General features: G+C 53.6%; 1 protein-coding gene across 2 annotated transcripts in view; it reads right to left on the bottom strand.

Moving 5' to 3' along the window:
* Positions 1–387: 387 nt before the first annotated feature.
* col4a2 (collagen, type IV, alpha 2) overlaps positions 388–21,718 on the bottom strand; it is a 26,052-nt gene continuing 4,721 nt past the window's right edge. Inside the window, exons 13-44 of one of the 2 annotated variants that reach the window (XM_056579320.1) lie at positions 21,053–21,097; positions 20,404–20,455; positions 19,800–19,913; positions 16,979–17,128; positions 15,127–15,198; positions 14,258–14,409; positions 13,892–13,964; positions 13,624–13,730; positions 13,171–13,354; positions 11,563–11,607; positions 11,349–11,423; positions 10,880–10,978; positions 9,549–9,770; positions 8,233–8,394; positions 7,952–8,122; positions 7,684–7,827; positions 7,461–7,586; positions 7,115–7,296; positions 6,640–6,703; positions 6,380–6,454; positions 6,110–6,217; positions 5,757–5,864; positions 5,579–5,650; positions 4,676–4,801; positions 4,415–4,531; positions 4,037–4,198; positions 3,644–3,742; positions 3,360–3,506; positions 3,136–3,252; positions 2,695–2,886; positions 2,137–2,423; positions 388–1,607 (exon numbers count right to left, since the gene is read on the bottom strand). In XM_056579320.1, coding sequence (XP_056435295.1) covers positions 1,353–1,607; positions 2,137–2,423; positions 2,695–2,886; positions 3,136–3,252; positions 3,360–3,506; positions 3,644–3,742; positions 4,037–4,198; positions 4,415–4,531; positions 4,676–4,801; positions 5,579–5,650; positions 5,757–5,864; positions 6,110–6,217; positions 6,380–6,454; positions 6,640–6,703; positions 7,115–7,296; positions 7,461–7,586; positions 7,684–7,827; positions 7,952–8,122; positions 8,233–8,394; positions 9,549–9,770; positions 10,880–10,978; positions 11,349–11,423; positions 11,563–11,607; positions 13,171–13,354; positions 13,624–13,730; positions 13,892–13,964; positions 14,258–14,409; positions 15,127–15,198; positions 16,979–17,128; positions 19,800–19,913; positions 20,404–20,455; positions 21,053–21,097 — 4,104 coding nt within the window. In that variant the 3' untranslated portion in view covers positions 388–1,352. The remainder of the gene's footprint in view (positions 1,608–2,136; positions 2,424–2,694; positions 2,887–3,135; positions 3,253–3,359; positions 3,507–3,643; positions 3,743–4,036; positions 4,199–4,414; positions 4,532–4,675; positions 4,802–5,578; positions 5,651–5,756; positions 5,865–6,109; positions 6,218–6,379; positions 6,455–6,639; positions 6,704–7,114; positions 7,297–7,460; positions 7,587–7,683; positions 7,828–7,951; positions 8,123–8,232; positions 8,395–9,548; positions 9,771–10,879; positions 10,979–11,348; positions 11,424–11,562; positions 11,608–13,170; positions 13,355–13,623; positions 13,731–13,891; positions 13,965–14,257; positions 14,410–15,126; positions 15,199–16,978; positions 17,129–19,799; positions 19,914–20,403; positions 20,456–21,052; positions 21,098–21,718) is intronic. The other variant, XM_056579321.1, reaches the window with a different exon arrangement.

Consider the following 21,718-nt stretch of genomic DNA (forward strand, 5'->3'; position numbering starts at 1 on the left):
GTGGGGGGTGTCTCTGGCTTCTGAACCCCCCCTGGGGACCAAAGGAGGGTTAGTGGGGGGAGGGAGGGGGGAGTTTATTCTAAAGTATATTTGTTCCTACAATGCGTGAATGAGTGCACTAATTGTTCAGTAGTTTCTTGGGTGGGTGTCGTCTGAAGTCCTGTTGCTTTGGATTTACACAGGCTGACGTCATTATTAACTTAGGAGTTGTTCCTTCATGGTTCCTACATTTCAGAGACTCACAATCTGCACTACTTGATAATTATGCATATCCCTGTTTTGTAAGATGCTATGATAATAAAGATTTCTATTTTAAAATAATTGAGAATTATTGTCTAAAATGTGGAAGAACAAGACTCAAGGTTTAAGGATTCAATTCAGGAAACAAAGTATTAGAAAAAAATTGTTTAATCAGTCTCCATTACAATGCAATGCATTTGTCACAGAACATGATTGACACATGAGACCCAAACATATGAATGCAAACCTGTTCCTACTCAAAGTAGTGAAAAGATTGAAATGGTTTAGGAAAGAGTTCAGTCAGGACGGCTGATCCTCTGATTAGGGGTGAATTTGAACTTTAGTCTGTTTGCTTTAGGAGACTTTGCAGCCTTCATCTATTAAGCCACCTCTTGGAATTTGGACCGGTAAAATGTAACGTGACAATCACAATGAAGGCACCAAAGAAACAAAACAAAGAGAATCAAGCTTGATCAGTCGATATAAATATAGGACATAGAATCAGTGCATTGTGTCAAAAAATAGTTGTGTATATATATATATAGGTGTGTATGAACTTAAACATATGATAAACACATTTCAGAGACCGTGGATAAATCTGTAACATAATGGAAATAAACTTGATTTGTGTTTATTTATAAAACAACTTGGAGAAAATGGAGGAAACGTGAAAAGTGTCAAACAGTGTGGAGGGAAGGAGAAGCCGTTGAAAGAGGGTTAGTGGTTCTGCTAGGACGTCCCGGAGGCTGAGTGTGTTAGGAATGACTAAAGGGGCGGCCACACATCCTGGGTTCAGCTGGTGAAGGCTGACTGGTTAAACGTTACAGGGTGGTCGAGGTATTAAATTAAGAAAGCACCATTATGAACATTACACTTTAAACATTAAAAATCATGATTCGCCCCCTGATCCGTTCTACCGGTCTGTCCTCTCATAGACTCTCAGTCCTGTGTTTGTAAGCCACAGACGTGCTGCTGAAGGGGTCTCGTTCACACTGATCTGTGGTCAGTGTTTCAGGCTCCCCCTGGCTCCACAGAGGATTGATACGGAAAAGGAGAGAGGAACTGTCTTCCCACCATCTATCCGGCGGAGCGCTGCTCCAGAGTGGTGGAGCTCACAGGTTCTTCATGCACACCTGGCAGCGGCTGATGCGGCTGAGCTGCTGGCCGGCCTTCAGCGTCTCCGAGACGGGCTCCGTCTGGAAGGACTCGTCTATCGAGGTCAGCCAGAAGCTGTTCTTGGTTGCAAAGTAATGGCAGGTGCCCTTGGCCCCGTTGCACTCGATGAACGGCATGGTGCGGAAGTCCTCCAGACAGGACCCGGGCGAGGAGAGGGACTGGCCGCCGCCTTCATCGCCAGCCGCCGTGTGCTGGGAGACGGGACAAAGCGTGGTCAGAGAGAGGCCTTCAGCCTGCTGCTAGTGAGACAAAGCGTGGTCAGAGAAAGGCCTTCAGCCTGCTGCTAGTGAGACAAAGCGTGGTCAGAGAGAGGCCTTCAGCCTGCTGCTAGTGAGACAAAGCGTGGTCAGAGAGAGGCCTTCAGCCTGCTGCTAGTGAGACAAAGCGTGGTCAGAGAGAGGCCTTCAGCCTGCTGCTAGTGAGGGTTTTACTGAGGAGCTCTACGTGTGTGATGTGGTTTAAATCCGGTACCACTACATTAACTAATGAACGCTTTATAAAAAAACTATTTTTATTATTTATTAACAAATGGGAAACCTGTCCAAACCCTTTGGAGGATTGGTCTGAACCAGAACTCTGACTCCGCCTGTTCTCTGATAACCCCCCAGGGATTAACCACCTCACAGTGGGAGGGGGGTTCAGATAACCCAAAGGGACCCTCCCAGTGGGGGGGGCTCAGATACTCCCCCAGGACCCTCTGAGCGGGGGGGGGGAGCTCACCATGAGGAAGGAGTAGCCGATCCAGAGGCTCCTCCAGCCGGCGGGGCACTGCGGGATGCTGACGTCCTGGCTGTGGACGGCGATGGCCACGGAGGGGGCCTCGCACACCGAGCAGCGGCTGATGTACTGCCGGATCTCGCCATCCTCCACGGGCATCATGGGAAGGGGCGCGGTGGACGAGAGCCAATAGGACTTGTCGTTTCGGCTGGCGTAGTAGCACACGTCTCCGGGGTTGCAGTACAGGAAGGGCATGGTGCTGAAGCGCGGCAGACAGGAACCCGCCAGCCCTGGAACGACCAATCAGAGGATTCAGCAAGGTGGCAGCTGATAGGAGTTAACAGTGTGGATGGCAGTGTTAGGTGTGTATCGGAGCCCTGATGTATCAAGTGTTTCTGGGCGTGTTTGAAGGTATCCTCACCCTCCAGTATTTCTTCACTTGCCAATGCTAATAGATTTAGTTGACTTTCTAAACATGCGGATAACTGGTTTCCAGAAGCACATCATCCCTTCAGTCCTTCTCTCTGAGCGGGTCGCTCTGCAGGGGGGGCCGGGACTCACCCAGGTCCTGGTTGTGGGCCTTCTCCTGGCCCTCGAAGTACAGCAGGCTGTACCCGTCCCACAGCTTGGACATGCCCACCGGGCACATGGGCTTCTGCTCCGTCTGGCTGTGCTTCACCAGGAGGTAACCCACGCTGACGCTACGGCCCGGCATCCCCGGCAGCCCCTTGATACCGGGGGTGCCCCGATGACCTGGGAGACAGACCGGGAGGTGAGACCTACTGTATATCAGACAGACCGGACAGTGAGACCTACTGTATATCAGACAGACCGGACAGTGAGACCTACTGTATATCAGACAGACCGGACAGACTGTATATACTGTATATGTATATCGGGGTTCTGATGGAGGCGTGACCCCTGACCTCAGGACCCCTAGACCTACTGTATATCAGGGTTCTGATGGAGGCGTGACCGCTGACCTCAGGACCCCAGACTCACCTTCCATGCCTTGCAGACCGTGGTGGCCGTGCCTTCCCGCCTCCCCGCGGTACCCAGGCGTTCCCGGCGTTCCCCCGATCCCGGGCATTCCCTTCTGTCCCTTTGGGCCGTAGAACCCTGTCGGGGAAGAGGTTCAGCGAGGGGTCACATGGGGTCAAGGGTCAGGGTCGGTGCTGTGATGCGGCGCCTCAACGTTCTGAACAGTAAGAGTAAGAACGCCTGACCTGGATCCCCAGGGGGACCTCGTGCTCCCAGCTCCCCGGTGTTCCCGCCCGGCCCGCGGATCCCCTTGGGCCCCGGAGCGCCCCTCTCTGCCGGGATGGTGAGGGGCAGCGGCAGGGGGCCCGGGCTGCCCGGGAGACCGGGAACCCCTGCAGGGAATCACCACAGGACAGGGGTCAAGGAGGGACACGTGTGCTACGGTAACAGGAAGTGCAACCTCACTGCGCCGCGGTTCTGTCACATGACATACAGTGTGTGTCACATGACACGCAGTGACAGAACGTACCCGTGGGTCCAGAGGTTCCTTTGGGCCCGGTTGGTCCTCGGACTCCTTGGTTACCACCCCGGCCAGGTATCCCCATCAGCCCCTGTTCACCTTTGACCCCTGACAAACAACAGCAGATACATCTGAGGAGTGTGTTGATGCAAACCATACCGTTGTGCGTGTGCTGAGATTCCGTCTCAGATCTTGAGTTCAATAGCAGTAGGAACCTTAGTTCTTCTTTATGGTGGTCTGTATGAGCTCTAGCGGTTGTATATCTAGTTCTTTATGGTGGTCTGTATGAGCTCTAGCGGTTGTATATCTAGTTCTTTATGGTGGTCTGTATGAGCTCTAGCGGTTGTATATCTAGTTCTTCTTTATGGTGTTCTGAGTGAGTTCTAGTGGTTGTATATCTACCTTTCCTCCCGGACTCCCCGTCGTACCCCCTGTACCCCGCCGGCCCCGGGTCTCCCCTCAGTCCTTTGGCACCGGGACGTCCCGGCGCTCCGAACCCCCCCACGACCCCCTTCTCCCCGGGAGGAGCCTCCAGGCCGGGAACTCCCCTCTGTCCGGGGAATCCTGAGGGACGGGAATACAACGTCAGAGGCCAGGGGCAACCAAACACCCCCGGACACGGTACCCGTCGGCACGGTACCCGTCGACACGGCGCCCCGTCGGTCACCGGACCTCTGGGCTCCATCCCATCACCAGTTACCCTGGTTACACCTCTCTGTTATAGGAGACCGAGGGGCCGTCAGAGACTCCCGGTCAGGGTCAAGGCTGACGTGTGTTTACCCAGCAGTCCTTTAGGTCCCGGGTAGCCCGGGCTCCCAGGGGGTCCCGGTCCGTCTGGGACCCCGTCCTGGCCCTGTGGACCTTGGAATCCTGGGGGTCCTGGTTGGCCTTGATCCCCTGGACACATTAAACAGAAGGCATGATGGGATATGTGGTTGCCTATACTCAAATACTAAAGTCCCCGATCACCGTCAGCAGTCCGTAACGGCCTCCATGTTACTCTCATGTGTACAGTTCAGCCGACGCAGGGCGGGGCCCTACCTGGAGGTCCTTGGAGGCCCGTCTCCCCGACCACCCCAGGGACCCCGGGCTGGGTGTTGGGCACGCCCGTCTCTCCCTTCTGCCCTTTGGCTCCAGGGTTGCCGGGGGTTCCAGATCCATCCGGCCCTGATGGTCGAGTGGGAGAGGAACACATACAGGGATCAGTCTGTTCATTATGGCAGTTCTCCCAAACGCTGCGCTGCACAGGGACGTGCAGGAGCAACGCTGATGCTGCTCTATGCAGGGATGGGAAACTGGCGTCCCGCGGGCCGTCCTCGCTCAGTGAGGCCCGCTGATGATTTAAAATGTAATAAAAAAACAATAATAGCCTACATATGTATATTTATTTTTATTTTTGCAGAAAACTCAATCCAAGAAAACCGTACCTCTCAGTCTAGATGAGAAGCAGAGTATCTGTTCATAGAATTCTGTTCATAGAACTACTACAACTGCACTGAATATAATGCTAGTTGTTGCGCTTAATGTTGGGCCACTGTTTTTGACTTTTCTGCCATCATTGAATGATGATGCATGTATGCCTTTTGCACTGAAAGAAATACTATTCACGCAGGTGGCTGTTGTTTCTTTTAAAAAAAACGTGTTGTTTATGTCGTTTAACAAGAGTATAGACATGTAAAAAAATGCATTTAAGCATGGAAAATATGAAATTAATGCATGTTGTGCATTAATTAATTAATGAATACATTTGTGGCCCTTTTTATCATTAAAGCTGCGCATCCCTCACTAGAGAATGTTACTGATCCAGAATGCCAAAACACTGCAGCCGGCATCCATTCATCTGATCGGTTCAATAACTTCTCTTGGGCTCTGCAGGTTGGCAGTAAAGGCTCATCAGTACACACATAGCTCCTGATCGTAGACAGAAGACCTTGTGAGGAGTACCTTGGAGCCCGGTGAGACCCTTCTGCCCCGTCAGCCCGTGGAGTCCGTAGAGACCCTTCAGACCGGGGAACCCTGCGGCACAGGACCAGAGCGGCGTTATGCCTCAGAGAACGGCAGCTCGGTGAGACACATACCGGCGCATTAATAAAGGCCTATGTACGTAGACCATCCTGGCTACCTTTCTCTCCCGGGAGGCCGTACAAGCCGGGCGTCCCGCCCTCCCCGGGGGTCCCGGGCCAGCCCCGCTGACCCTGGGTCCCAGGGGAGCCCGCCTGGCCGTCGGAGCCTGGGCACAGCAGGGGGTGAACCAGGGTTAGGGTTAGGGTTAGGGTTAACAGTATACTGTATACTGTATCAGTATACTGACACACTGTGTCTTCAACAAATGTGAAGCATGAAGTACGTAGACCAGTTTAAGGCGGATCTCAGTTATTCCCTGAAATCTTCTGTGTTTCTGAGAACCATCCCAGTGACCACGGGGAAGGTGCAAGCGTTCCCGGGATGATGCAGCAGAGGCGGATCCATCCTTACCTGGGGCTCCCCCTATTCCCGGATCTCCCGGCTCCCCGGTCCTCCCCTCGATGCCGTTGAAACCCGGGCTGCCGCTGTCTCCGGGACGGCCAGAGAGTCCTTTCTCGCCTGTCAGGAGGGAGAGTCATTAGGGTTTCAGTTTCACAATCGACAATGCTCCTGTGGACATCCAGATCCATTAACGGTGACGAGGACGTGACTCCTCCCACAGGGCCGACTGTGTGTCTGCGTCCCTTCAGAGGGAGGGGGGCTCACTCAGCCTGGACTCACCCAGCGGGCCAGCGAAGCCCAGCTCTCCCCTCAGCCCCGTGGAGCCTGGAAGGTCGAGACGCTGGCCTTTATCCCCTGAGTGAGAATGGGAAGAGTTAGGGATAGCTGTTGGTAACACACCAGTTGTGGTTGATCAGTCTGTGTGGAGGGTGAAGAGGGCTGAGGGGGCGGGCTGAGGGGGGAGGGGGGAGGGGGGAGGGCTGAGGGGGGAGGGGGGAGGGCTGAGGGGGAGGGGTGATGGCTGAGGGGGGAGGGCGTACCTTTGAAGCCACTCTTGCCGTAGTCCCCTGAGGCACCGTAGGCCCCAGAACTGCCCTTCTGCCCCTGGAAAGGTCAACAACATCGCAGCTTACAAGTAGAACTAAAGGACGACAGTGAAGTAGTAATCCTTAAGATCGTTGAATGGCAGACTAGGTGGTCAAATGAGGACATCCAACAGTCCAGGACAAGGTCATCCCAGGGAGAAGTCGATCCACCAAACCAGTTTACGCTGTAGCGCAGCGTTTTAGTGGAGCAAACCGATCACTGAACCAGTTTACCAGTTTAATGGATCAAATTGATCCACTAAACCAGTTTACCAGTTTGAGTGGATCAAACCGATCACTGAACCAGTTCACCAGTTTGAGTGGATCAAACTGATGACTGAACCAGTTCACCAGTTTGAGTGGATCAAACTGATCCACTCAAACTGGTAAACTGGTTTAATGAATCAAAGGATCCACTGAACCAGTTTACCTGGTTTCCGTTAATCCCGTCAAAGCCTCCGATCCCGCGGGTTCCTGTGAGCCCCGGGGTTCCTTTGGGGCCCAGTAGACCCTCGGCTCCCCGGGTCCCATGGAGACCTTTCTCATGGCTGGGGTCTCCAGGATGTCCGTGAAGTCCTTCATACCCTGGAAGACCGGGGTAGCCCTTTGGACCTGTGGGAGAGCCCGGGACACCGTGAGAGGAACACAAAGACAGGGGGGGGGGGGGGGGGTCCCGCTGCTGCCTGGACCAGAGGTCAGGGGCCAGGGGTCAGGGCAAGGGGCCACGACCAGGGGTCAGGGGTCAAAGGTAGGGGGTCTGATCCAGAGGGACCTACCTCTGGCCCCGGTGAAGCCCGGGTCCCCGAGGTGGCCGTCCTCTCCCTTGGTCCCCTTCATGTCGGCGATGATCTGCCGCGGGATGTGGGGCTTGTCTCCCGGAGGGCCCATCAGGCCCCGGTCACCTAGGAGACACGGCGGGAGGGGGGGGGGGGGGTCAGCTGAGAAGCACATGGTCGCCTGGACGCTCTGGTCGGTCCGGCGGTCTTGCTGCGGCCTCACCCTTCTCTCCGCCGCGCCCCATCCCGCCCTTGAGGCCTCCCTGGCCGGGCAGGCCGGTCTCCCCCTTCACCCCGCTGAAGCCGGGGGCCCCCTGCGCGCCGGGGCGGCCCTTGAAGCCCTCCATGCCGTGAGACCCTTTGCTCCCTGGGGAGGAACGGGGAGCGTTAGAAGCGTCCAGCAGCAGCGCCCCGGTGCCTCTCCAGCGCGGGGGTCGATGCGCTCCGTGGGGTTCAGCCACGCCGACGGGGCGCTGGCAGCGGGAACCCACCTTTTACCCCTGAGATCCCGGGGCGTCCGTCCGGCCCGGGGACCCCCTGGCCCCCCGTGGCCCCCTGGTCTCCGTTGGGGCCTTCCTCCCCGAAGCCTCCTGGGGTGCCCTTCAGCCCGGCGGGCCCCGGGGCCCCCGCGTCCCCCTCGGCCCCCCGCTCCCCGCTGAGGCCTGGAGGGGGAAGACACACGGTCAGAGTGTGTGTGTGTGTGTGTTTGTGTGTGTGTGTGTGTGTGTGTGTGTGTGTGTGTGTGTGTGTGTGTGTGTGTGTGTGTACTAACCTGGCTCTCCCTCTACTCCGTGGGGCCCCGGTGGTCCCGTCCGGCCGGGCGGTCCGGGGAGGCCGTAGCGCCCTGGGGGTCCGGGCCTCCCCTCCTCCCCCTGCAGGCCTGGAGGTCCGCCTGCACCCTTCAGCCCGATGATCCCGGGCATGCCCCCCATCCCTACCCCCACAGGGACCCCGGAGAGCTCAGAGAGGGAGTGGGGACTGAAGCCCTTTAATAGAGGCTCTGTCCCCTCAGCCCTCACTGCACTGAACACAAGGATGGCCGTTCTTCATCGCTGTAGATGGTCCACGTCATGTTTATTCCTGTTTACATGTTTTTCTGTGGTGAGAGATTTTTTTATCCGTCATGTGGGGGGTGAAGGATGGATGTCATGATTGCTGCTGTCTATATGTTTTTATGTGTTTTTCTGTGGTATATGTGGCCTATCTGTGTGCTACACAGTGTTGCTACACTGTGTTTTGCCTAACTAAATGTCTGCTGCCCTGGAACCGTCTTGACTGTGTGAAAACAATTGGTCCAGACTGTCCAGTTTCCCTTCTCTAGCGCTGGGAGAGTGGTGAGGGCTCAGTTCCTCTCCGTTGGGGAAGGAGGCGTTATTAAGTGGATTGAAGCCGTTTCACAGTTCATATCTCCACCGGATCCAAAGGGTTTAACTGTGTTACTTCATCTTTAAACCCACATGTACTTTCCCAGGGGGAACCTCTAGTGTCTCGAGCTGTAAACAGTTATAGCTGTGTCATTATTATTATTATTATTTGTCTTCTTGTTAATTACAGTGTGAGAAAACCCCTAGTGGAGGCCAGGATGAACCCATTCATAGAGAGAAGCTCCAAAGGTTGGATTGATTCGGAGGTGGAGGGGGAGGAGGAGGAGGAGGTGGAGTAAGAGGTTGAGGAGGAGGAGGACATGGAGGAGGAGGTGGAGGAGGTGGAGGAGGTGGAGGAGGTGGAGGAGGAGGTGGAGGAGGAGGAGGAGGAGGTGGAGGTGGAGGAGGTGGAGGAGGAGGAGGAGGTGGAGTTCTTACTCCACCTCCTCCTCCTCCTCCACCTCCTCCACCTCCACCTCCTCGTGGAGGAGGTGGAGGAGGTGGAGGAGGAGGAGGAGGTGGAGTAAGAGGTGGAGGAGGTGGAGGAGGTGGAGGAGGAGGTGGAGGAGGAGGTGGAAGAGGAGGTGGAAGACGTGGAGGAGGAGGTGGAGGAGGAGGTGGAGGAGGAGGAGGAGGTGGAGGAGGTGGAGGAGGAGGTGGAGTAGGTGGAGGAGGAGAAGGAGGAGGAGGAGGAGGAGAAGGAGGAGGTGGAGGAGAGGCTCACCTGGGTGACCCGACCCGCCCTGGTCTCCGGCCGGGCCCTGGTCCCCCTGCAGGCCCGGGAGTCCTGGTTCCCCGGGGCCCCCCGTGGAGGCCCCAAAGATCTCCCCGTGCTGCCCCTTCGCGCCCGGCCCCCCGTCCCGGCCCGGGATGCCGTTGACCCCGGGGTACCCCTTCACCCCTGGCACCCCCAGCTGGCCCAGGTCTCCACGAGGGCCAACGAAACCTGGGGGACAAGACAGAGTTCTGTTCTGCTCAGGAGCATCACACAGAGAGACCCCCCATCACACAAAGAGACCCCCCATCACACAGAGAGACCCCCCATCACACAGTGAGACCCCCCATCACACAGTGGACCCCCCATCACACAGAGAGACCCCCCATCACACAAAGAGACCCCCCATCACACAGAGAGACCCCCCATCACACAGTGAGACCCCCCATCACACAGTGGACCCCCCATCACACAGAGAGACCCCCCATCACACAAAGAGACCCCCCATCACACAGAGAGACCCCCCATCACACAGTGGACCCCCCATCACACAGAGAGACCCCCCATCACACAGAGAGACCCCCCATCACACAGAGAGACCCCCCATCACACAGAGAGACCCCCCATCACACAGTGGACCCCCCATCACACAGTGAGACCCCCCATCACACAGAGAGACCCCCCATCACACAGTGGACCCCCCATCACACAGTGGACCCCCCATCACACAGAGAGACCCCCCATCACACAGAGAGACCCCCCATCACACAGTGGACCCCCCATCACACAGTGGACCCCCCATCACACAGAGAGACCCCCCATCACACAGAGAGACCCCCCATCACACAGTGGACCCCCCATCACACAGAGAGACCCCCCATCACACAGAGAGACCCCCCATCACACAGTGGACCCCCCATCACACAAAGAGACCCCCCATCACACAGAGAGACCCCCCATCACACAGAGAGACCCCCCATCACACAGTGGACCCCCCATCACACAGTGAGACCCCCCATCACACAGAGAGACCCCCCATCACACAGAGAGACCCCCCATCACACAAAGAGACCCCCCATCACACAGAGAGACCCCCCATCACACAGAGAGACCCCCCATCACACAGTGGACCCCCCATCACACAGTGGACCCCCCATCACACAGAGAGACCCCCCATCACACAGAGAGACCCCCCATCCCACAGTGAGACCCCCCATCACACAGTGGACCCCCCATCACACAGAGAGACCCCCCATCACACAAAGAGACCCCCCATCACACAGTGGACCCCCCCATCCCACACTGGACTCCCCCAGGTAGTGTCCGGTCCCGGTCCTTACCCTTGTTTCCTGGGAGGCCGCCTCTGCCTTGTTCTCCCCGTTCTCCTTTGTCTCCCCTGCCTCCTTTGAGGCCTTCGGCTCCATGGTGCCCCGGCGGGCCTGAGGGGGGGGGGACAGAATAACATTAACACAACGTTAACATCAACATTAACATGCGTCACATGGAACAGCATTAACATGGTCAACCTGCTTCCTATCAGGCCTGAGGCGTGAGCAGCGTTAGCATCCTTAGCATGCTCCCATTGAGCCACCTATCAGGCCTGAGGCGTGAGCAGCGTTAGCATCCTTAGCATGCTCCCATTGAGCCACCTATCAGGCCTGAGGCGTGAGCAGCGTTAGCATCCTTAGCATGCTCCCATTGAGCCACCTATCAGGCCTGAGGCGTGAGCAGCGTTAGCATCCTTAGCATGCTCCCATTGAGCCACATGCCCTCCATAGAGGCTGAAGCCAGAACCCATCGCCCCGTTACCTGGCATGCCCTCCAGCCCGGTGGGTCCCGGGAACCCCGGCAAGCCAGGGGGTCCTGGGGTAACGTCGCAGTCTCCTGAGGACATGAAAACACCTTTCAGCACCGCGTCAGCTCACAGGGAGGAGCTGCTGGGAAACACACCTTACAACACCACTGAGGACCCTCCAATGAAATGTCATGCAGGTTATAATCAGGAAGAGGTTCTACCAGCTACCTGTGACGTCATACTGCCCTCCGTCCTCCCTGGGAGTACAGCCGCCTTTCAGTGCAGAGAGAGAGGGAGTGAAGGAGAGATGGAGGAGGAGGGAGGTGGACACAGAGACGGACGAGGCAGGGGGTTCATGATTATTGAAAAGTAGAAGGATGCTCTCAAACACTGTGTCAGGCTGGTTTGAGTCCGCAGCCACTGAACCAGGCTGCTCATGAAGAGAGAGGTGCATGATGGGAATGGATGAGGGAGCCAATGAGGACACATACACCACCAGGAAAAGCATTGTAACTTACGCTTACTCCGTGAAACTCCACGATGCTCTCCATACTGAGGGCGGAGTACCGAGGTAGTACTGAGGTCTGAGTACTGAGGTAGTACTGAGGTCTGAGTACTGAGGTAGTACTGAGGTCTGAGTACTGAGGTAGTACTAAGCTCAGAGTACTGAGCTCAGAGTACTGAGGTCAGAGTACTGGGGTCAGAGTACTGAGGTCAGAGTACTGAGGTAGTACTGAGGTACTCAGTACTGCGGTCTTAGTACTGAGATACAGAGTACTGAGGTACTGAGTACTGAGGTAGTACTGAGGTCTGAGTACTGAGGTCAGAGTACTGAGGTAGTACTGAGGTAGTACTAAGGTCTTAGTACTGAGGTACAGAGTACTGAGGTACTTAGTACTGAGTTAGTACTGAGGTCTGAGTACTGAGGTCAGAGTACTGAGGTAGTACTGAGGTCAGAGTACTGAGGTAGTACTGAGGTCAGAGTACTGAGGTAGTACTGAGGTCAGAGTACTGAGGTAGTACTGAGGTCAGAGTACTGAGGTAGTACTGAGCTCAGAGTATTGAGCTCAGAGTACTGAGGTCAGAGTACTGGGGTCAGAGTACTGAGGTCAGAGTACTGAGGTAGTACTGAGGTACTCAGTACTGCAGTCTTAGTACTGAGATACAGAGTACTGAGGTACTGAGTACTGAGGTAGTACTGAGGTCTGAGTACTGAGGTCAGAGTACTGAGGTAGTACTAAGGTCTTAGTACTGAGGTACAGAGTACTGAGGTACTGAGTACTGAGTTAGTACTGAGGTCTGAGTACTGAGGTCAGAGTACTGAGGTAGTACTGAGGTCAGAGTACTGAGGTATTACTGAGGTCAGAGTACTGAGGTAGTACTGAGGTCAGAGTACTGAGGTATTACTGAGGTCAGAGTACTGAGGTAGTACTGAGGTCAGAGTACTGAGGTAGTACTGAGGTCTTAGTACTGAGGTAGTACTGAGGTCAGAGTACTGAGGTAGTACTGAGGTAGTACTGAGGTAGTACTGAGGTCTGAGTACTGAGGTAGTACTGAGGTCTTAGTACTGAGGTAGTACTGAGGTAGTACTGAGGTCAGAGTACTGAGGTAGTACTGAGGTAGTACTGAGGTCAGAGTACTGAGGTAGTACTGAGGTCTTAGTACTGAGGTAGTACTGAGGTCAGAGTACTGAGGTAGTACTGAGGTCAGAGTACTGAGGTAGTACTGAGGTCAGAGTACTGAGGTAGTACTGAGGTCAGAGTACTGAGGTAGTACTGAGGTCAGAGTACCCCCCCCCCCCCCCCCCCCCCCCCACCGCTCGCCAGCTCTCCTCACCTGAGGTTCCTCGGGGCCCCTCGACCCCGTCGTAGCCCGGCAGACCCTGGTCCCCTGGGGGCCCTTGGAGGCCCTTGGAGGCCCCCAGGACCTGTCCCGGGTCCCCCCTCAGCCCGGCCGCACCCTGGGGCCCCTGGAAGCCGCGGTACCCCCGGTCCCCTGGCTCCCCAACCGGGCCCTCGCCCTGAAGGAGGAAACAGCAGGGGTGTAGTAGAGGTGGAGGAGAGGAGAGGAGAGGAGGAGAGGAGGAGAGGAGGGGAGGAGAGGAGGAGAGGAGAGGAGAGGAGAGGAGAGGAGAGGAGAGGAGAGGAGAGGAGGAGAGAGGAGGAGGAGAGAGGAGGAGGAGAGGAGGAGAGGAGGAGAGGAGAGGAGGAGAGGAGGAGAGGAGAGGAGAGGAGAGGAGGAGAGGAGGAGAGGAGGAGAGGAGGAGAGGAGGAGAGGTGGGGTACTGACCTGGGAGCCACGCGCCCCGGGGAACCCTGGGGTCCCGAGGTGACCCGGGACCCCCTGCACCCCCGGACTCCCTGACGGCCCGGCCTCACCCGGATCCCCCGGGTACCCTGCAGACACACACACACACACACACACACACACACACACACACACACACACACACACACACACACACACACATTAACACACACACATAGACACACACAAGGACACACACACTCACACACACACAGGGCCGGCGGTCTCCCCATGGGGGGTCTCGACTCACCTTTCTGCTGCGCCGAGGTCGTGGAGCCCCTCCTCCCCTTGGGCCCCTGCAGGCCGCTGGGGCCCGGGAATCCCTACCAGGAAACACAGGACATCAGCCTCTACAGGGGCCACGGCACAGGGGCCAGAGTACAGGGGCCACAGTACAGGAGCCAGAGTACAAGGGGCCACAGTACAGGGGCCTACATGGGGCCTGTTGGGGGCTACATGGGGGCTATGGGCCCTACATGGGGGCTATGTAGGGCCATGGGCCCTACATGGGGGCTATGGGGCCTACATGGGGGGTATGGGCCCTACATGGGGGGTATGGGCCCTACATGGGTCCAGTGGGGGCCTATTAGGTGCATAAAGAGGTGTCTTTTCTCACAGGCAGTCCGCTGGCGCCCTGGGGTCCTTCCTCGCCGTCGTCGCCCTGCTGTCCGATCTCGCCGCTCATGCCGATGCTGCCTTGCTCGCCGGCGGCCCCCGGGGGCCCGGGTTTGGAGTGGACGATGCTGCACTCGCACCGCCCGTGGTCCCCTGGGGGCGCAGAGAGTCATGAGACCTGGGGCCCTCTCTCAGCTAACCTGCTAATGTAGGAGCTAACCTGCTAATCTGATAAGACGAAGCTAACCTGCTGAGGAAGAGGCTAACCTGCTAAATAAGAAGCTAACCTGCTAAAGAAGAAGCTAACCTGCTAAAGAAGAAGCCAGCCTGCTAAAGCAGACGGTAACCTGCTAAAGATGAAAACTAACCTGTTAAAGAAGAGGCTAACCTGCTAAAGAAGAAGCTAACCTGCTAAAGAAGACGCTAACACGCCAAAAAATAAGCTAACACGACTACATTGGGAGTTCCACAGAACCTCCTGGAAGTTGTCTTTGTGAAAAGGGCCCGGCACCTACACACAGTACTGCTCTCTGATTGGATGAGCCTGGAGAAGGTTCTCCAGGTGAAGGAGAACGTGACCTGGAGCCTGGAGGAGGTTCTCCAGGTCAAGGAGAACGTGACCTGGAGCCTGGAGAAGGTTGTCCAGGCCTAAAGAGCGTTACCTGGAGCCTGGAGAAGGTTCTCCAGGTGAAGGAGAACGTGACCTGGAGCCTGGAGGAGGTTCTCCAGGTCAAGGAGAACGTGACCCTGGAGCCTGGAGAAGGTTGTCCAGGCCTAAAGAGCGTTACCTGGAGCCTGGAGAAGGTTCTCCAGGTGAAGGAGAGCGTACCTGGAGCCTGGAGAAGGTTCTCCAGGTGAAGGAGAGCGTACCTGTATCTCCCTTAGAGCCAGCAGACCCAGGCCTTCCTCTCTGTCCCGGGGCACCCTTGAAGAACTCCAACCCTGTGGAGACAGCAGAACCTCATGACTCCTCCTCTCCACTGGGAGCCCCATCCAGACGAGGTGTTCTACTGAGCGGTGAACTGCTCCAACAAACCTCCAATCTCATGTTCTGTTCGATCTCACATTCCTGCTATTGCACCTGATAACTTCTCATTGTTCTGGGAACCAGAGAACAGAGGATCGCCAAGGCCAACGGTCCACAGACCACAGACCTCCATATCACAGCGAGGTCTCTGCACAATGGGACTGGGAGAGGAATGTGCAGTGGGAGAGATGTGTAGACTGGGAGAGGTGTGTAGACTGGGAGAGGTGTGTAGACTGGGAGAGGTGTGTAGACTGGGAGAGGTTTGTCGACTGGGAGAGGTTTATGGACTGGGAGAGGTTTGTGGACTGGGAGAGGTTTATGGACTGGGAGAGGTTTGTGGACTGGGAGAGGTTTGTGGACTGGGAGAGGTTTGTGGACTGGGAGAGGTTTATGGACTGGGAGAGGTTTGTCGACTGGGATGAAAGGCAAGCAGGTGAAGACACAAAGTTCTCAGTGAGAGGTCGATGACGATCAGTTCAACGTAAAAGAACAGAACTGCATCAACAATTTCTGCATTGGTAGTCAGTGTTTGAGGAAATATACATGACATCATCGTAGTTCAACACATCCATCATTACTCTTCATAAGGTGAGGGGCCAGAATATGTTTTTGTTGATATAGTATTTGCTTGATAGTGCAGCCTACACTGACATCTGCTGGTGAAATGAAAATTGGATATTTCTCCAGGGTTTAATATTACAAGAAAAAGCAAGATAGCTTTGCAACCGATGTGTCTGTGTTTGTGTGTCTTTCTGTGTGTGTGTGTGTGTGTGTGTGTGTGTGTGTGTGTGTGTGTGTGTGTGTGTGTGTGTGTGTGTGTCTGTTTGTGTGTCTGTGTGTGTGTGTGTGTGTGTGTTTGTGTGTCTGTTTGTGTGTCTGTGTGTCTGTGTGTCTGTGTGTGTGTCTGTTTGTGTGTCTGTTTGTGTGTCTGTGTGTCTGTGTGTCTATTTGTCTGCGTATGTGTCCGTTTGTTTGTCTGTCTGTGTGTCAGTGTGTCTGTCTGTCTGTGTGTCTGTCTGTCAGTTTGTCTGTGTCTCTGTGTGTCTGTTTGTCTGTGTGTGTGTGTGTCTGTGTGTGTGTGCGTGTGCATGTGTGTGTGCGTGTGTGTGTGTGTGTGTGTGTGTGTGTGTGTGTGTGTGTGTGTGTGTGTGTGTGTGTGTGTGTGTGTGTGTGTGTCTGTGTCAGTGTGTCTGTGTGTCTGTATGTCTATGTGTCAGTGTGTCTGTGTGTCTGCCTGTCTGTGTGTCAGTGTGTCTGTGTCTATGTGTCTGTCTGTCAGTTTGTCTGTGTGTCAGTGTGTCAGTGTGTCAGTGTGTCTGTGTGTCTGCCTGTCTGTGTGTCTGTGTCAGTGTGTCAGTGTGTCAGTGTGTCTGTGTGTCTGTGTCTGTCTGTCAGTTTGTCTGTGTGTCTGTGTTTCAGTGTGTCTGTGTGTCAGTGTGTCTGTGTGTCTGTGTGTCTGTGTCTGTCTGTCAGTTTGTCTGTGTGTCTGTGTTTCAGTGTGTCTGTGTGTCAGTGTGTCTGTGTGTCTGTGTGTCTGTGTGTCTGTGTGTCTGTGTGTCTGTGTGTCTGTTTGTCTGTGTGTCTGTGTTTCAGTGTGTCTGTGTGTCAGTGTGTCTGTGTGTCTGTGTGTCTGTGTGTCAGTGTGTCTGTGTGTCTGTGTGTCTGTGTCTGTGTGTCTGTGTGTGTGCCACCTACATGATCCTTTGGGTCCCGGGGGGCCGGGGGGTCCCGGGAGCCCGGAGTACCCCTGGGGTCCGGGGGTGATGGCGGGGATCCCTGCCTCCCCGGGCTGGCCCTTATCTCCAGAGTCCCCTTTGTCCCCAAAGGGCCCGAAGAAGTCCCAGACTGTTGGGACACAATGAGAGGACTGGTCTGTCATCGGTCCCTCAGGTCACCGCTGACCGAGGTGGGAATCCACCACACATAGAACCAGACCACCACCTGTACCTTAATGCACCTTCAGACACCTTAATGTACCTTAAGACACCTTAATGTACCTTAATGTACCTTAATGCATCTTAATGTACCTTAATGTACCTTAAGACACCTTAATGCACCTTAAGACACCTTAATGTACCTTAATGAACCTTAAGACACCTTAATGTACCTTAAGACACCTTAATGTACCTTAATGTACCTTAATGCACCTTCAGACACCTTAATGTACCTTAAGACACCTTAATGCACCTTAAGACACCTTAATGCACCTTAAGACACCTTAATGTACCTTAATGTACCTTAAGACACCTTAATGCACCTTAAGACACCTTAATGTACCTTAATGAACCTTAAGACACCTTAATGTACCTTAAGACACCTTAATGCACCTTAATGTACCTTAATGTACCTTAATGTACCTTCAGACACCTTAATGTACCTTAATGCACCTTAAGACACCTTAATGTACTTTCAGACACCTTAATGTACTTTAATGCACCTTCAGACACCTTAATGTACCTTAATGTACCTTAAACAAGCTAAACAAGTTTAAACAAATCCCTAGCAACTAGTACAGAGTTATATAGATTAGATTAGATTAGATTAGATTAGATTAGGCTTTATTTATCCTTTTGTATGTAATGTTGTATGGCAATAAAGTATTGAATCTTGAAACTTGAATGTACCTTCAGATACCTTGTAGCAACCAATAACGTAATAACGGCCAATAATGTAATAACTGAGAATAATGTACTAATTTAAATCTGATAAATCCAATAACGTAATAATAAAGTTGTTGGGCTAATAATGTAATTACTTATTACGTTATTTGCTGGTTATTATGTTTTTGGCCTCGTCTTAAAAAAATCCTTTGAAAATGTAATAACTGAGCCAATGATGTAATAACAAATTCTGAGATTGTTTTACTAATCTGAGCGACTGTCTCCCTGATCTGAGAGGCTGTCTCACTGATCTGAAAGACTGTCTCACTGATCTCTGAGAGGCTGTCTCACTGATCTGAAAGACTGTCTCACTGATCTCTGAGAGACTGTCTCACTGATCTGAAGGACTATCTCACTGATCTCTGAGAGGCTGTCTCACTGATCTGAGAGGCTGTCTCACTGATCTCTGAGAGACTGTCTCACTGATCTGAAAGACTGTCTCACTGATCTCTGAGAGACTGTCTCACTGATCTGAAAGACTGTCTTACTGATCTGAGAGGCTGTCTCACTGATCTGAGAGACTGTCTCACTGATCTGAGAGTCTCACTGATCTGAGAGACTGTCTCACTGATCTGAGAGTCTCACTGATCTGAGAGACTGTCTCACTGATCTGAGAGTCTTACTGATCTGAGAGACTGTCTTACTGATCTGAGAGGCTGTCTCACTGATCTGAGAGTCTTACTGATCTGAGAGGCTGTCTCACTGATCTGAGAGTCTTACTGATCTGAGAGGCTGTCTCACTGATCTGAGAGTCTTACTGATCTGAGAGGCTGTCTCACTGATCTGAGAGTCTCACTGATCTGAGAGTCTTACTGATCTGAGAGGCTGTCTCACTGATCTGAGAGGCTGTCTTACTGATCTGAGAGGCTGTCTTACTGATCTGAGAGGCTGTCTCACTGATCTGAGAGGCTGTCTCACTGATCTGAGAGGCTGTCTCACTGATCTGAGAGGCTGTCTCACTGATCTGAGAGTCTTACTGATCTGAGAGACTGTCTTACTGATCTGAGAGGCTGTCTCACTGATCTGAAAGACTGTCTCACTGATCTGAGAGTCTTACTGATCTGAGAGACTGTCTCACTAATCTGAGAGGCTGTCTCACTGATCTGAGAGGCTGTCTCACTGATCTGAGAGTCTGTCTCACTGATCTGAGAGTCTTACTGATCTGAGAGACTGTCTCACTGATCTGAGAGACTGTCTCACTGATCTCTGAGAGTCTGTCTCACTGATCTGAGAGTCTTACTGATCTGAGAGACTGTCTCACTGATCTGAGAGACTGTCTCACTGATCTGAGAGGCTGTCTCACTGATCTGAAAGACTGTCTCACTGATCTCTGAGAGACTGTCTCACTGATCTGAGAGTCTTACTGATCTGAGAGACTGTCTCACTGATCTGAGAGGCTGTCTCACTGATCTGAGAGGCTGTCTCACTGATCTGAGAGTCTTACTGATCTGAGAGGCTGTCTCACTGATCTGAGAGGCTGTATCACTGATCTGAGAGGCTGTCTCACTGATCTGAGAGGCTGTCTCACTGATCTGAGAGGCTGTCTCACTGATCTGAGAGGCTGTCTCACTGATCTGAGAGGCTGTCTCACTGATCTGAGAGTCTTACTGATCTGAGAGGCTGTCTCACTGATCTGAGAGGCTGTCTCACTGATCTGAGAGGCTGTCTCACTGATCTGAGAGACTGTCTCACTGATCTGAGAGACTGTCTCACTGATCTGAGAGGCTGTCTCACTGATCTGAGAGACTGTCTCACTGATCTGAGAGGCTGTCTCACTGATCTGAGAGGCTGTCTCACTGATCTGAGAGACTGTCTCACTGATCTGAGAGACTGTCTCACTGATCTGAGAGTCTTACGGAGCTGCTGTGACTCCCCGGCTGGTCTCCCCGAGGGTCCTGGTGGCCCCTGGTCTCCCTCCGGTCCTCGCGCCCCCTTGTGGCCGGTCTCTCCTGCGGGGCCCGTTGGTCCGCCTACAGTCGGACCCCGGGGCCAAAGAGAATCAGAGCATCTTTAGTCCCAACCGACCGGAGAGCGCCGACGGGCCACCTCAGCCGACAGGAGACGGAGAGCTAAGGACCATCATGCTCGTATGCTCTGTGTTTATATTATAACATTAATGTGCAACATGAATGTCTCTGTGACAATCGCTTTTTATATCTTTACGAAAGATGTGATACAATTTAAACTCTGTATTCAGTTACGCAATATACTGATCAATAAACTCACTTTTCCTATACCTCTGACTGGAGTTGTGTTAATATAGGTGCTACCGTACCAGTTGTGTTATAATATAGGCGCTACCGTACCAGTTGTGTTATAATATAGGTGCTACCGTACCAGTTGTGTTATAATATAGGTGCTACCGTACCAGTTGTGTTATAATATAGTGCTACAGTACCAGTTGTGTTATAATATAGGGGTTACCGTACCAGTTGTGTTATAAGATAGGGGTTAACGTACCGGTGCCCCAGAATCCAGAGGAGATCACATCTCCAGGGTCCCCCCTGGTCCCCTGAAACACAAGCAGTGTGTGAGAGGACTGATAGGACCTCCTCCTCAGGTCACCTAGAGGTCAGTTAGGACCTCCTCCTCAGGTCACCTAGAGGTCAGTGAGGACCTCCTCCTCAGGTCACCTAGAGGTCAGTTAGGACCTCCTCCTCAGGTCACCTAGAGGTCATTTAGGACCTCCTCCTCAGGTCACCTAGAGGTCAGTTAGGACCTCCTCCTCAGGTCATCTAGAGGTCAGTTAGGACCTCCTCCTCAGGTCACCTAGAGGTCAGTTAGGAGCTCCTCCTCAGGTCACCTAGAGGTCAGTTAGGAGCTCCTCCTCAGGTCACCTAGAGGTCAGTGAGGACCTCCTCCTCAGGTCACCTAGAGGTCAGTTAGGACCTCCTCCTCAGGTCACCTAGAGGTCATTTAGGACCTCCTCCTCAGGTCACCTAGAGGTCAGTTAGGACCTCCTCCTCAGGTCATCTAGAGGTCAGTTAGGACCTCCTCCTCAGGTCACCTAGAGGTCAGTTAGGAGCTCCTCCTCAGGTCACCTAGAGGTCAGTTAGGAGCTCCTCCTCAGGGTCATCTAGAGGTCAGCGTTGGTCTGAGCTCTGCTCACCTTGACTCCGTCCCGGCCGATAGGCCCCGCCTCCCCGGGGTACCCCTGAAGAGACACAGCAGCTCATCAGACAGACTACAGACATCAAAGTACAGACATCACAATACAGACATCAGACTACAGACATCAGACTACAGACCGCTACATCAGACTACAGACATCACAGTACAGACATCAGACTGCAGACATCAGACTACAGACTACAGACATCACACTACAGACATCAGACTGCAGACATCAGACTACAGACATCAGACTACAGACCGCTACATCAGACTACAGACATCAGACTGCAGACATCAGACCACAGACTACAGACTACAGACATCCGACTACAGACATCAGACTACAGACATCAGACATCAGACTACAGACTACAGACATCAGACTACAGACATCAGACTACAGACATCAGACTGCAGACATCAGACTACAGACATCAGACTACAGACATCACAGTACAGACATCAGACTGCAGACATCAGACTACAGACATCAGACTACAGACATCAGACTACAGACATCACACTACAGACATCAGACTACAGACATCACACTACAGACATCACACTACAGACTACAGACTACAGACATCACACTACAGACATCAGACTACAGACATCAGACTACAGACATCAGACTACAGACATCAGACTACAGACATCC

This window comes from Gadus chalcogrammus, chromosome 20, assembly GCF_026213295.1.
Source record: "Gadus chalcogrammus isolate NIFS_2021 chromosome 20, NIFS_Gcha_1.0, whole genome shotgun sequence".
NCBI classification, from domain to species: Eukaryota; Metazoa; Chordata; class Actinopteri; order Gadiformes; family Gadidae; genus Gadus; species Gadus chalcogrammus.